The following is a 13,742-nucleotide window of genomic DNA, read 5'->3' as shown; positions in this document are numbered from 1 at the left end:
AGTAGCCACTGAGGCGAGATGGAGATAGAGGGTTGGGGGTTTCCTGGGCAGGGGAAACCTGGAGAGTGGGGGTACTGCCAGGGGGCAGCACCCAAGATAAAGGGGTGGGACACTGGAGCCTGAGGCAAGCAGGACATCAGCCAGCAGAGGGCGCTCTGGAGCTGGAGAGCAATTCCCAGGATGACCAGCAGGAGGAGCTACACCAGTGAGTCATCGCCGCGCCACACTCTGCTTGAGCGGGGCGCGGGAGAAGAGAAAACTAATAACCAACAACACCATGAAGACTGAGCTGTTTAATACCTATTTTGCTTCAGTCTTCATTAAAAAAATTAAATTGTGATCAGATGCTTAACACAACGAATATTAACAACACAGAAGAAGGAAGACAGAACAAGTTACAAAATACTTAGTTAAGTGAGATGCATTTAAGTTTGCAGGGCCTGAAGAGTTTCACTCTAGGGCCTGGTCTACACTGGGGGGCGGGGGGGGAATTGTAGCTGAAGTCAATGTATTTTAGATTTAATTAAAATTACTTACTTCATGTCCTCGTGGCACTGGATCGATGGCCACGGCTCCTGTCGACTTTGTTTCCGTCTCTCGCACTGCTGGAGTTCAGCAGTCGACGGGAGAGCGATCACCGATAGATCGATCGCTACCTGCCAATCGGCAGGTAGTGTAGACGTACCCTACGATACTTAAAGAACTATCTGAAACAATCTCGGAACTACTAGCAATTATCTTTGAGAATCCTTGGAGGACGGGTGACGCTCAGAGGGCTCGACAAGGACAAACGTATCTATATCTTTTAAAAAGGGGAACAAAGAGGAATTATAGACCTGTCAGCCTAATGTTGATACCTGGAAAGATACTGGAACAATTTACTGAATAATCTATTTGTACCTAGAGGATAACAGGGTGATAAATGAGAAGCCATGTGGATTTGTCAAGAAGAAATCATGCCAAACCAACCCAATTTCATTCTTTGAGAGGGTTGCTGGCCTACTGTGGGGGGGGACGCAGTTGACATTATATATCTTGATTTTAGTAAGACTTTTCTCACAGTCCCACATGACACTCTCATAAGCAAAATAGGGAAATGTAGTCTAGATTAAATTACTATAAAATGGGTGCACAACTGCTTGAAAGACTACTCAAAGAGTAGTTCTCAACAGTTTGCTTTCAAACTGGGAGTGTGTATCTAGAGGGGTGCCACAGGGATCTGTCCTGGGTCCAGTACTACTCAATATTTTCATTAATGAGTCACATAACGGAATGAAAAGTATACTTATAAAATCTGCAGGTGACACCAAGCTGGGAGGGGTTTGCAGGCATTTTGGAGGACATGATTAGAATTCAAAATGACCTTGACAAATTGGAGAATTGGTCTGAAATCAACAAGATGAAATAAAATAAAGACTAGTGCAAAATACTACACTCCAGAAGGAAAAAATCAAACTCACAACTACAAAATGGGGAATAACTGGCTAGGTGGTAGTACTGCTGAAAAGGATCTGGGGGTTATACTGGATCACAAATTAAATGAGTAAACAAGGTGATACAATTGCAAAAAAAAATGCTAGTATTCTGGGGTATAACAAGAGAAGTGTCATATTTAAGACACTGGAAGTAATGTTCCACTCTGCTCAGCATTAGTGAGTTCTCAGCTGCAGTGTCCTGTTTTGGGTGCGACACTTCAAGATGTGGACAAATTGGAGAGAGTCCAGAGGAGAGCAACAAAAATGATGAAGTGTTTAGAAAACATTACCTATGAGGAAAGATTTAAAGAACTGAGCATGTTTAGTCTTGAGAAAAGAAGCCTAAGAGGTGAACTGATAGTCTTCAAATATGTTAAGGGTTGTTATAGAGAGGACAGTGATCAATTGTTCTCCATGTCCACTGACCATAGGACAAGAAGTAATTGACAATCTGCAGCAAGGGAGATTTAGGTTAGATATTAGGAAACATTTTCTAACTAGAAGGATAAGCAAGCACCAGAAGAGGTTATCCAGGGAGGTTGTGGAATCCCTGTCATTGGAGGTTTTTAAGAACAGGTGAGACAAACATCTGTCAGATGGTCTAGGTATACTTGTCCTGATTCAGCACAGGGGAGGATGGACTAGAACTAGATAACCTCTCCAGGTTCTTTCCAGCCTTGTATGTCTCTGATTCTATGAATGGAGGAATTAATGAAACCTGCCATTGATTATGTGATTTCTAGAGCTTAAATAAATGCAGAGCCTTTGGATGAGCACACCATTAATTTTTAAAATGGAATCTGAAAAGGGTCAATTCCCTAACATATTAAACTAATGTGATGTCACTACACTTGTTTGTGAGCAAACACTGCATGATGAAAGTCTATGCAAGAACTGAGACCTTACTTTATTTTATTTTTTTATTAGCTGTATTAACCTTTGCAGTTTTACTGGAATTATGGTATTTAGATCTCATTTGTGCATGCTGTCTCTCATGGAGCAGGGTTAAAGTTGTGGTTATTAAGATTAACATATATTACACTCAGAAGTGCAATCTTAGTTCTTAATATCCTGGGGGGATTTCCTCCCCCCGCCCCCCACCAAACTCAAACATTCACACATAAACAACATATGTACCTGCAACTGTAACTCCATCTTTGTGAAGTTTTTGATCAGTCTACTTGATACCTATTACAGATCTTTTACTGAATTTATGCATTTAGCTAAAAGAATCATTTCTACTTGAGTCTCTGCTCAGCTTTTGAATAAATAAAAAAAAAAGGCTTTGTGTTTTCCAGCAAAGGGACTGTTACTATAAGGATACTGAAAACTGTTACACATAAACAAGTTGTATAAGAATACAACAACACTGTTTTATTTCTTGAAGGATAATTGTCATTATGAATTGTCAGAACGGTCATCATGAAAAGGTGAACAAATACTATAGAAGAGTGCATTGAAAATATTGATGCTATTTGTCTAAAATGAAAAACAAAACCTTGCTATTGGAGAGTATAATGTTGTGTACCCTGTAACACTGACCAATTCATAGGGTTTTGTGCTACAGATGGTTTTGACTTCCTCTTGTCATTATCTCCCCCATCCTTTTCCCCTCTAGAGAACTCATTCCAATGGTCCTACTAAATGTGATTTGTGGGACAGCTGCAGTTTTGAAATTAGGCTAACATGGATCTTTTTGCAGCGAGAGTGAATTTCTAATTCCCAAATTAAGTGAAAGTCAGTGGTGACCACAACAACGAGGCTCAGGACTGTTCTGCTCCAGGCAAAACTAAGATCCTGGCACCCAACCAACACTATTTTTTAACTTCATAGCTAGAACTTTAAATTGCTTCAATCAAAGACATTATGGCAACACATCCTACAAGCACAGTTGTGGCAATCTCTGCAAATGTGTGACTGCAATATGTATGGCTCTAAACAACTGATCAGAAATTCCCCCTCAGTACTTAAATATTAAAGAGTCAATCTAGTGAGAAATGTATTCAAAATTCTCCCTACAAGGTGTATTTTGTGATAAACTTACAGGAAGTAGTCAAGAACTAGTTTCCTCAGATATAAGAAGAAACCTGTAGGCTTCCTTCTAATTATTTCATTTACCATACTTACATCTATCTGAAAGATAAAGTGTAGGCTATTAGGGCCAGAGGCCCAGTGCTGCAAGGTGTTGAACTCTCACATCCCAAAGAAGTCTTTGGGAAAAAGGGTGCTCATAATCCCCCACGAGACACTCAGCACCTTGCAGCACTGGGCCTTAGTGTGTATTACAAATAATGGTTTCAAAATAATTACACCACCAAGAAACACAGCAGAGATTACTTATAAAAAAAGTTATCAATTTGATTATATATTATGTTATAAATTTCATCAGAGCAATTCTGGAGAAATGTCTCCAGTCAGGCTTCATTTTCAGCAGACCCCCTAACTCATATTAGAAACCTATCAGAAGGAGACTGGTAAGTCATAAGATCAGCATGTCTTTCACATCTAGGTCACCAGCTAGATTCCACTCCCAGTGAGTGCTGACTGGCTGTAGCACTTGTTGAAGGGGATGTTGTGAAAGCAAAAACTATAAATGGATTCAAAAGAATTAGACAAATTCATGGAGGATACGTCCATCAATGGTTATTAGCCAAGATGGCCCAGGATGCAACCTTATGCTCTAGTTGTCCCTAGGCCTCTGACTCTCAGATGCCGAGACTGAATGACCAGAGGAGTGATCACTTGGTGTTGCCTTGTTCTGTTCATTCCCTTTGAAGCATCTGGCACTGGCTGCTGTCAGAAGACAGGATACTGGGATAGATGGACCACTGGTCTGACCCAGTATGGCCGTTCTTATGACTGACACTATTTAGCACCATCATTCCCAGTCTCCATAGAGAGACCAAAAACTGAACAGGCTTGGCAAATGAAAATTCCAATTGAACTAACTTCTAATTTGACAATGCTAGTCTGCACCTTACATTATGAGACTAGGCCCCAAACCCACCAGCTACAGTACCACCTCCAGTTCTCCACACAATTCTAGTGCTGGTGAGCCACTACAGAAATTAAACTTCCTGGCCCTGCTCCCTTCTTGGAATACTGCAATTCATCTCCACCCCCTGGCATCCTGGTCCACGTAGCATTGACCAAAGGAAGCACACAAGCAACTGGTAGAGTCAGTCACCGCAACCTGATGGAGTTGAGGGGGACAAGGAAAGTATGAAGAATAAATATGGAGAGACCTGGTCACAGACAGGAAGGGGACAGAAAGAATCCCTGAACAACATAGGACCACCCCTGCTCCCGGAGGTGGTCCCTTCAACTCAGAGGGTTGTGGCACATTGGTTGTAGGCAATGAATGGAGCTTGCACCATTGCTGCTGGTGCTCCTCCTGTTGTACAGAGAAAGGACTTCAATCTCCATGGCTGTCAAGCCAGCATCTCTCACCTGCACTAATTTAACCTCAAAAGTCTGTTGAATGTCCCTTATCAACCCTTCCACACACACACACACACACACACACCCCAACTCCATGCAATATCACTACCATATTTTTTAAAGTGTTAGTAACATGATGTTTTAAAGTTGCATCATGATGTGGGGGAGGAGATATTACACTGAACATTTTTTTTTATATTCCACAATGTAGTAATTGGCTGTGAAGCAAGCACACCAACTCATTGCTTTAAATTAGAACCCCAATCTCCGATTATAGAAGTTATGGTCTTGATGCAGAAATTATTGGGTGTGGTTCTTCAGGCTAGATTATCATAATGGTCCCTTCCAGCCTTAAAAATCATTGCATAATTAATCACTTACAAACAGCATATATATTCACACCGCAAAAAAGTGAGAACTATTACCAAAATAATAAATTTGTTTTTTTCTTCAACAGTTGTGAGGATATAATCATGAAAGAGGAGCTGACATAATAAATCATTCTAATGGTGTGGCCAAAAATACACAAATGATAACTCCCATATTACCTGCTTGGATATATATTTTGTGGTTTTTATCCCTATTAGGTGAATTTGAAAATCTGTTTCAAACAAACCCTTTGTTTTAATGGGTGTTTTCTTCTAACTTAAAATTTTGCTAAGGTACAGAACACGCCGCAGGGGGGAGGCTGTCAAGGAATGCATTGGTTGGAAAAAGAAGCTTATCCCATTGGTTGACTTATATTTTGTGCATTGGAGTTGGTGTAGATGGGCTTGTCAATGTATACTGGTGTTATATCTTAAATATTATTCTGATAAGCGCCTTCAGCTTTAGGAAAAGCGCTTTTTAAAAAATCTGAACAAATAAAGTTAGACAAGAAAATAGCATTTTATTTTTTTAATCCCAAAGTTGGCAGGATATTTTAAATGTATGCATCTCACACTGTAAATTCTGATTGATTTCCTCCTACATGTCAAACGATGTAAAAGCATTTTATATTGTCCATCTTATTCAGTCTAAACTGAACACTAGACTTTTCATCTATCCTATGCAGAGAATAAAGAAGTGAATTAAAATAAGGGAAAATTCTGTAACAGCTTCTTAACTTAATGGTCACTTGTATCAAACTAAGTACTTGCATGTGGCAGCAACTGGCTCCATAGAGGGACCCTGACGACAGGAGCACAGATACAGGATGTAGACTGCAGATTATGTGATCTGTACAGTAATCACCTGTTCCCACTGCTACTAATGCACACCACAGAGAACAAAATTATATAGAGATCTCAAAATAAAGAGGGAATCAAGTACAATACCACAGTAATATCACAGAGATTTTGAGAGAAAAGGGGCTCCTATGTATCTACCATATAACTTCCTCCATACTCATGCTTTAAATTCGATTTGCTAGAGCACATTTTGGGACTTTACTTCAGTAACCATCATACAGTTATTATCCTGTGTGTTCGAGAAACCAAGTACTTATGTGTTTGTGGTTGGCAGGTTTCAAAAAATTCTTACTTCAGAGTCCTATCCACAGGATAATTGATGGTGAATTCAGCATAAATGGAGCTAAGAATGATGATGCAACTATATACCACATGCCAATTTGTTCACTACAAGTTTTTGTTACCACTTAACATTACTGGGCTCTGATTAGGTCAGACTGCCATGGAGCCCAGATACACCACCTTCCAGGACGTGCACAACCTAAAAAGCTGCTTATATTCTGTGACCAACAGCATCTTGCACAGTAATACTCAAACATGCTATCTGAAAATGTAATTATTTAATGGACTGTAAAATAATTACTGTAGCTGGCTGTATGCAGGTATCATCATATTATGTGGATTAAATGATGGGAAAAGATGCTTAGGTACTCAGATCCTTCAGTGCTCTTTTATGTAATGTTCTCAGTTAAAAAAAGAACACTGCTTCTTGAGCTCCACATTTTATGTCATTACACTTACTTTTCCAGTTGGACCAACCACATTTTATTTTTGGATGAATATTCTGCAATAACTACTGGCACAGCATGGAGCAATTAGCCTCAGGGCTAAAAACAATGGGCACAAGCCCAATGTATTGCTAGGGAGAGGGGAAGAGGAAAAGCATGCACTGCGGGTCAGTGCTTACAGCCCTTTTCACAAGCCTGTGAATTCACCATATTGAATTTCAGAAGTGTTTTGTTTCATTTTTGCTGCTCGCTTCCAACATCAAATATCTAGTCAACAAGAGTCCACCTCACTTTACCTTGCCAAACATGAACATGTAGTATTATTAAAAATAATAATAATCTGTATTCAGCAAGTCACAGAGAGCTGGATACAAGACAGCTTTAATGTTAACAGAACATTTTATTACTGAGAAATACAACACAGAAGTGAAAAACAGTCTGAAATTCAGCACTTGGAATTCAAAGCCTTACAGGATAAGAGCACTCAGGAGCGCCGCCAGCTTTTTTGCCGCCCTAGGCAACGGAATGTCCCGCCCCCGACAGAGGCGGCAGAAGGTCCGGTTGCTGCCCCCCAAATGTTAGCGGCCTAGGCGACCGCCTAGGTCACCTAATGGGTTGCGCTGGCCCTGAGAGCACTGAGAGTATTATTAGAGTGGAACACTCTTTTACTACAGTAATGCAATCCATTACAAGTATATGTGGCCCTGCACCAATAATTCAGGATGTTACCATCCACAGAGTGGCACAAAATTGGCAATTTTTGAAACATCATCCACTTGACATCAGTTTATACCACACCTCACTCTTGCAAGAAAAGATTGTATGACTTATTCCAATAAGATTTATGGCCCATCATTTTTATAAGACAATTGGGGGACTTATCTACATACAATTTATGAATTCCAGTTTCATGTTATGAACTCTCTGTATATTTGCTGTTTGACTACCTTTTGTATGTATTCGTACATCACACTTCTTATGTTAAGGAGAGAGGGAGCAGCGCCTGAGTGCCTGCCTCTGACTGAAATGGTCTTTAAGAACCACAAACAGAACTGAATAGGGCCTGCCCCTACTCTAGCTGAGCAATGGTTATGCCAAAGACTGTGGCCAAAGCTGCAATAAACCAGTTTTTCAAATCTGGACTCCAGTTGGGTGGTAACCAAGCATCAGATGACATGAGGGGGACCTGGAGGATGACCAGGAGGGTTCACATGGAAAGAAGACTAGAAGTTATAAAAGGACCAGCTCTCTCTCTCACCAAGAGAAATGTGTAGAGGAGCAGAGAAGCCCAGGAGAGGGGATTTGGAAGCCTGAAAGGACAATGACCAAATCCCAAAGAATGCTAAAGAGTGGTGAGTAAACTTAAGCAGGAAATGGCATAGAGGTGTTTCTTATTTTACATGGATCTGTATATCTCTTGTGCTGTCTCAAATAAAGAGTCACTAATTTAAGAAATCCCTCTGCAAAGTCTGTGTCCTATTGGCTTCATCCACGTGTCCCTGAACAATTAAACTGTACACAGTACTCACTGTGACAAAATGAGAAAATGTCTGTATTATATTTTTATAAATATTATACGTGACTCTGTTTCCCTGTTCAGTTTAGCATTATTAACACTTCCTGGATGCATACAGTTGAATCAAAGGAGGCTGGAAAAGGGGGATTGTTCAGAAATCCAGGAAAGGTAAAACAATGACACAGACAAGATAGCTCTGATGTACCCAACTTCAAAGGAGGTAAGATAACAATGGTTGCCTCCGTCCAGGATAGAATGGGGCATCCTCCCCAAGCCTGGGATCAAAGGAGGCAAAAAAACTAAAGACCCTAGAAAAGGGAGGCAGCTTAGAGGGTAAACTGAGAGGCTGGCCAGGATGTGACAGTGAAAAGACTGACAGTGTGACTGAGACACACAGAGATACAGATGCTGTGAGCAAGACAAGCTGATACTCATGGCAAGCGATGAAGTTAACTGAGCTGAGGGGAACTTATAAAGGTATAAACACCACCTTTGCATGTAGCCCTTTTACTGTTGTTACACTTTGGTCTAAATACTTTGTGCTTTTGAGAAATTAATGAACAAAACTTTGTTTTGAAGCAGCAGTTTTGAGTCACTTCGTCAACTGCTGTCAGCAGCTCCCAAAGGGAAACTCTGGCAGGGTCCATCGGCAGCTGGATCTGCTCACTTGGTCCGGGTTAGTTACCAGGGGGGTGTAACCCAGGTCCTGGGGTCTGAGAGTGGGTGAGTTGTGGAATTCCACTCCAGCCTGATATCTGTGGGATGCACTCAGAGAGACCCCCAAGAAGGGACAGTAGTGCAGCTAACCCAGTAACCATGACACACACTAGAGTGGAGCTCTGAAAAGGATGTGCTTAATCTACAGGGGAGAGAAGCACTGGTCCTGGGGCTAAGGCAGCTAGGCTGCACAGTCCAATTTAAGAAGAGGGTATCAGACAGAGAATCAATGCCCAGACAGTGAGCCTAGGGGCCAAAGAAAGAGCCTCCTAATGCCCAGGAGAACTTAATGCACATGAACCCAGCATGTGGGTCCAAACACTACTGTGCATCCAGCACGGGGACAGGGCTGTGACATAAATGTATTCTATTTTTTATTTATTTTAGGGTTTTATACTTCTGCCCATCACCAGAGTATCAAGCACCTTCCACAGAAAATAGATAGCAAAACTGAAGTCCCTAGAGGATTTCACGAAGTATTTCTCTGGTGCCTCGAACCACAGGTACGCCCTCAAAGTTTAAAAAGAAATCATTGTAAAATCTAAAATGTCACAATAAAATAATTACAAGATGCTCTCACAAAAACAAAGCACTGCATCCAACCATACAGATATCATATCACAGGATTTCACTTAACACTCTCAACTACTAAGGCCTCCCTATGAACCCCTAATGTTCCCTCAGTACAACCAACTCAGAGGACCCTGCTATGACACAGCTGTCACCTAAAACAGTTGCAACACAGTTAAAGTTTGTTGCATAGACCAGTGGCTCTCAACCTTTCCAAACTACTGTACCCCTTTCAGGAGTCTGATTTCTCTTGCATACCCCCAAATTACATCTCATTTCAAAATTACTTGCTTACAAAATCAGATATAAAAATACAAAAGTGTTACAGCATACTATCAGTGAAAAAATTGCTTACTTTCTCATTTTTACCTTATAATAATAAAATAAATCAATTGGAATATTAATATTGTACTTGCATTTCAGCGTGTAGTATATAGAGCACTATAAACAAGTCATTGTCTGTATGAAATTTTAGTTTGTACTGACCGCTAGTGCTTTTTATGCAGCCTGTTGTAAACCTAGACATATCTAGATGAGCTGATGTACCCCCTGGAAGAGCTCCGCGTACCCGCAAGGGTACCTGTACCTCTGGTTGAGAACCAGTCGTAGACAGAATTTAACCTTTCAAGGTCCCTTCCAGTTCTAGGAGATTGGTATATCTCCAATTATTATTATAACCATATTTTAGGTAGGTCCTCCAATTCACTTATATTTGTACCATAACTAGACCAGGCTAATACTCAGGTTTAGGACCAAACCCCATACTCTTCACACACAAATCCTTCTGGCTTATGCCAGAAACCTCTTAGGACGCAGGCCTGCAAACCTGCCAAGATGCATGGGTCTGAGTCCCACTATGGGACAGGTCCAAGCCCACTCGTTTAGCAGACCCAGATTTACTATGCAGTGTAGACGTTTTTTTTTTTTTTTAATTCATCAATGTTAACTGGAACAGTTTGGCAGCAGCCTAATACCTTAATAGATATCCTTTCTAAAGTGCTTTGAGATCTACTGAGGAAAAAGCACTATAAGAGTTATATATTAATAATTATTATCATCAGGCAAAGCAGTTGTAGAGCATCAGCCAAATAACGTGGTTGAGGGAAGAGCTGAGAATTCAGTTCCTATCCTTCTGAGATACATGACACTAGTGATAAACAGTGACCAGTCCCACCAGCTGCTGCACGTGTTTACCTCCAAAAGTTTTATAAATGCCACGTTTCAAAAGCCTTTTTAGAAACCTAAGTATCATCAATGTACAGTACACAGCCCTGCCAATACCCAGAAGACCAGAAGTCCCAAATCAGAAGAGAATACACTTTATACGCTTAATAAAGCCAGGGACCAGTTAAGCTCTAACCTCAAAGCATCCCGTTCCTCTCCCCCATCTTTATTTAAATATAAATTGTCTATTTCAGTGACAATTTCTGTTTGATGTTTATAACTCCTCCTGCGGAAGAGGAATGTAGACTGGACATTTTGTTTACAAGCAAACTTGAAATGTTTGCACCCAACTCTGGAGAGAAGGGGAGATAGGAGGGAGGAAGGAAGGAGCCAGGGGGCACGCGGAGAGAAAAGGAGGAGTGGGTCTGTGTGAGAGAGGAAGGGCGGTGAGGGAGACGAGGAAAGGGAAGAAATGAAAGGAGGAGGAGGGGGAGTCCAGTGAAGGGGCTGCTGCTGTGAGCCCAGCAAAGGGAGGAGCAAGCTCCCCCCGCCGCGAGCAGGTACCTGGGTTACTGCTGTCGCTGCTACTGTGTGTTCCGGGCTGCGGCTCCCACCAAGGCTCGTCCAGCGCGTCCCCCATGTGTCCCAGCCGCCCCGCAGGCCGCCACGCCGCCGCTACCCCACACCGTCCGGGAGCAACCCGGGACCAGCTCCAGGGGACGCCGCCGCCGCCTGCTGACACCGCCCCCTCCCGCCAGAGACCCGCCCCCCTCGCTACCGAGCCTGGCACAGCGGGGCGGGCTTGCGGCGGGGGTAAAGCAAAGGGCTCCGCACTCGGGCTGTCTGCGCGCGGCGTGGGTGCACGGGAGTCCTGTGCACACGTGGTGTAGGCGCCCACGTGTGTGGAGTCCGCATGGTGTGTCTAAGCCCGGGCACCTAGTGTGTCCTCACGGGAATGTGATGTGTGCATATGCACATGTGCATGCGGAGTTAGCGCAGACGTAAGACCGTTTGGTGGGGAGAAAAACAGGGAAATGTATTTTAACTCTCTTTGAAACCCAGCAGTGAAGGAGAACTTTTCGGATTGACAGCTTGGGAAAAAGACCGGCGTTTTAAAAAGGGGGGAGGGCAGGGTACAAATAGCATGTGTAGTATGGATAGGTGATGTGTCTGTAGTGTACTTACATATCTGTGCACATATGCATGTGTCTGGCAGGTTTAAGGATGCTTTCCATCATGTAATATTGAAATTATTTATTATCCTTTGTTCACCATGCATATTTTACAACTCTTTTATTAGTAAGTAGTAAGAAAAAATAGCTGTTCCATTTTCAAGTGCTGCAATCAAGTTAATCAAAGATTGCAATGGGGAAAAAGGAGCTGCAGCTAGAACTCAACCATTCATTATGTTTATTTAAGTCAGACTGCATCTGTCTTGTTTGGCCCTGGGAGTGGAGATACACTGCTACCCCGCTATAACGTGACCTGATATAACACGGGTTCGCATATAGCGCGGTAGCAGTGGGGCTAAAGTGGTGACTTAAAGGGTCCAGGGCTCCGGCTGCTGCAGGGAGCCCAGGGCCTTTTAAATCACCGCTGAAGCCCTGCCGCCACTACCCCGGGGCTCCAGCAGTGGGACTCAGGCAGCATTTTAAAGGGTCCGGGGCTCCAGCTGCTGCAGGGAGCCCCGGGCCCTTTAAGTCACAGCTGGAGCCCTGCTGCCGTTACCCCTGAGCTGCAGCAGCGGGGCTGGGCTGGCGATTTAAAGGGCCCAGGCTCCTCGCAGCAGCCGGAGCCCTGCCACCGCTACCCTGGAGCTGTGGCAGCGGGGCTCCACAGGTGACTTAAAGGGCCTTGGGGCTCCCCGCGGCCGGAGCCCCAGGCTCTTTAAATCACCGCTGCAGCCCTGCCCCGCGTTATTTCGGGGTAGCGGTGTATCTACTTTCTTTATTGTGATGCTTCATAACCTCTTGCCTGAGAGAGGACTATAAATATGTGAAAATATATTGTAACCCTGTAACTTTTTCACCTCTTCACATATAGAACATGGATCCTGCAAACACTTAAGGAATTGTGTAATTTTAGTCACAACTGTAGTTCCACTGAAGTCAATGGGACTACTCAACCAACTAAATTAAATTATTCAGTTTCCTAAAAATGTGCAGGATGAAGGCTATACAATGTAACTGGCTATGAAAAGTATTTTGAGACATTTACATTTACACAAAAAGTTGCAATACATATATTGTTATATAATAAATACTTTATAAAGATAAAAATCATATTTATGCAATAATTCAGTAGCAATTGCTTTGAAACTGTTGTCTTCTCTCATGAAATGTAATACTATTTGGTCCTTTATTTGAGTGTAAATCTTCAAATATCCTTGGAAGTGTACAGAACAGCATAATCTTGCAATGTATTTACGATCTCTGGAATCAATTCAAAGCCCCATTGTTAGTAAAGGAAAAGTGGCCTCAGTCTGAAGATTTAACAATTCTACTTTGAGGCAGTGAAATATTAGTAACAGGTATTAATTAACATATTAATGAGAATTAAAGGCCTGGTCCAGCAAACACTTATGTATGGGCTTAACTTTACTACTGTGAGTAGTCTTGTTGATATCAGTGGAACTATTCACAGTAGTAAAGTTAAGTACATGTGGGTTTTCAAGTTTGTGGCCAAAGATCATGCTAATAAACTCAAGGAAACATTGTTCACTTAGTCTGAGTGAAGCACAATGTTTATAAGCAGACCCTTCATTTTAAATAATAATATATGTATAGTCTATTGTTTGCAAAAGCAATTAAAGTACACAAATAACAAAAGAGCAGATAAATACAATGATCAGATGCAACAAATGAATATGCTGTAAAAAGAAGGTTTCAGAGTAGCAGCCGTG

General features: G+C 42.1%; 2 protein-coding genes across 6 annotated transcripts in view; one reads left to right on the top strand and one right to left on the bottom strand.

The window, feature by feature from the left end:
- Positions 1-5,776, top strand: part of FILIP1L (filamin A interacting protein 1 like) — a 157,073-nt gene extending 151,297 nt beyond the window's left edge. For 2 of the 3 annotated variants that reach the window (XR_005598192.1, XM_039537797.1), the window contains one exon: positions 5,374-5,460. Coding sequence is in view for 1 of the 3 variants with exons in the window: in XM_039537797.1 (XP_039393731.1) it covers positions 5,374-5,410 (37 nt within the window). In the remaining 2 variants the exon portion in view is untranslated. Of the gene's footprint in view, positions 1-5,373 lie in introns of all 3 variants that reach the window. The other variant, XR_005598186.1, reaches the window with a different exon arrangement.
- Positions 1-11,703, bottom strand: part of CMSS1 (cms1 ribosomal small subunit homolog) — a 385,325-nt gene extending 373,622 nt beyond the window's left edge. For 2 of the 3 annotated variants that reach the window (XM_039537823.1, XM_039537815.1), the window contains exon 1: positions 11,405-11,700. Coding sequence is in view for 2 of the 3 variants with exons in the window: in XM_039537815.1 (XP_039393749.1) it covers positions 11,405-11,480 (76 nt within the window). In the remaining variant the exon portion in view is untranslated. Of the gene's footprint in view, positions 1-11,404 lie in introns of all 3 variants that reach the window. The other variant, XM_039537809.1, reaches the window with a different exon arrangement.
- Between the last annotated feature and the right edge of the window lie 2,039 nt (positions 11,704-13,742).

Source organism: Mauremys reevesii, linkage group 1, assembly GCF_016161935.1.
Source record: "Mauremys reevesii isolate NIE-2019 linkage group 1, ASM1616193v1, whole genome shotgun sequence".
In the NCBI taxonomy this organism is placed as follows: Eukaryota; Metazoa; Chordata; order Testudines; family Geoemydidae; genus Mauremys; species Mauremys reevesii.
Note: the sequence above shows the minus strand (reverse complement) of the source record. Positions and strands in the feature narration are given on the sequence as shown.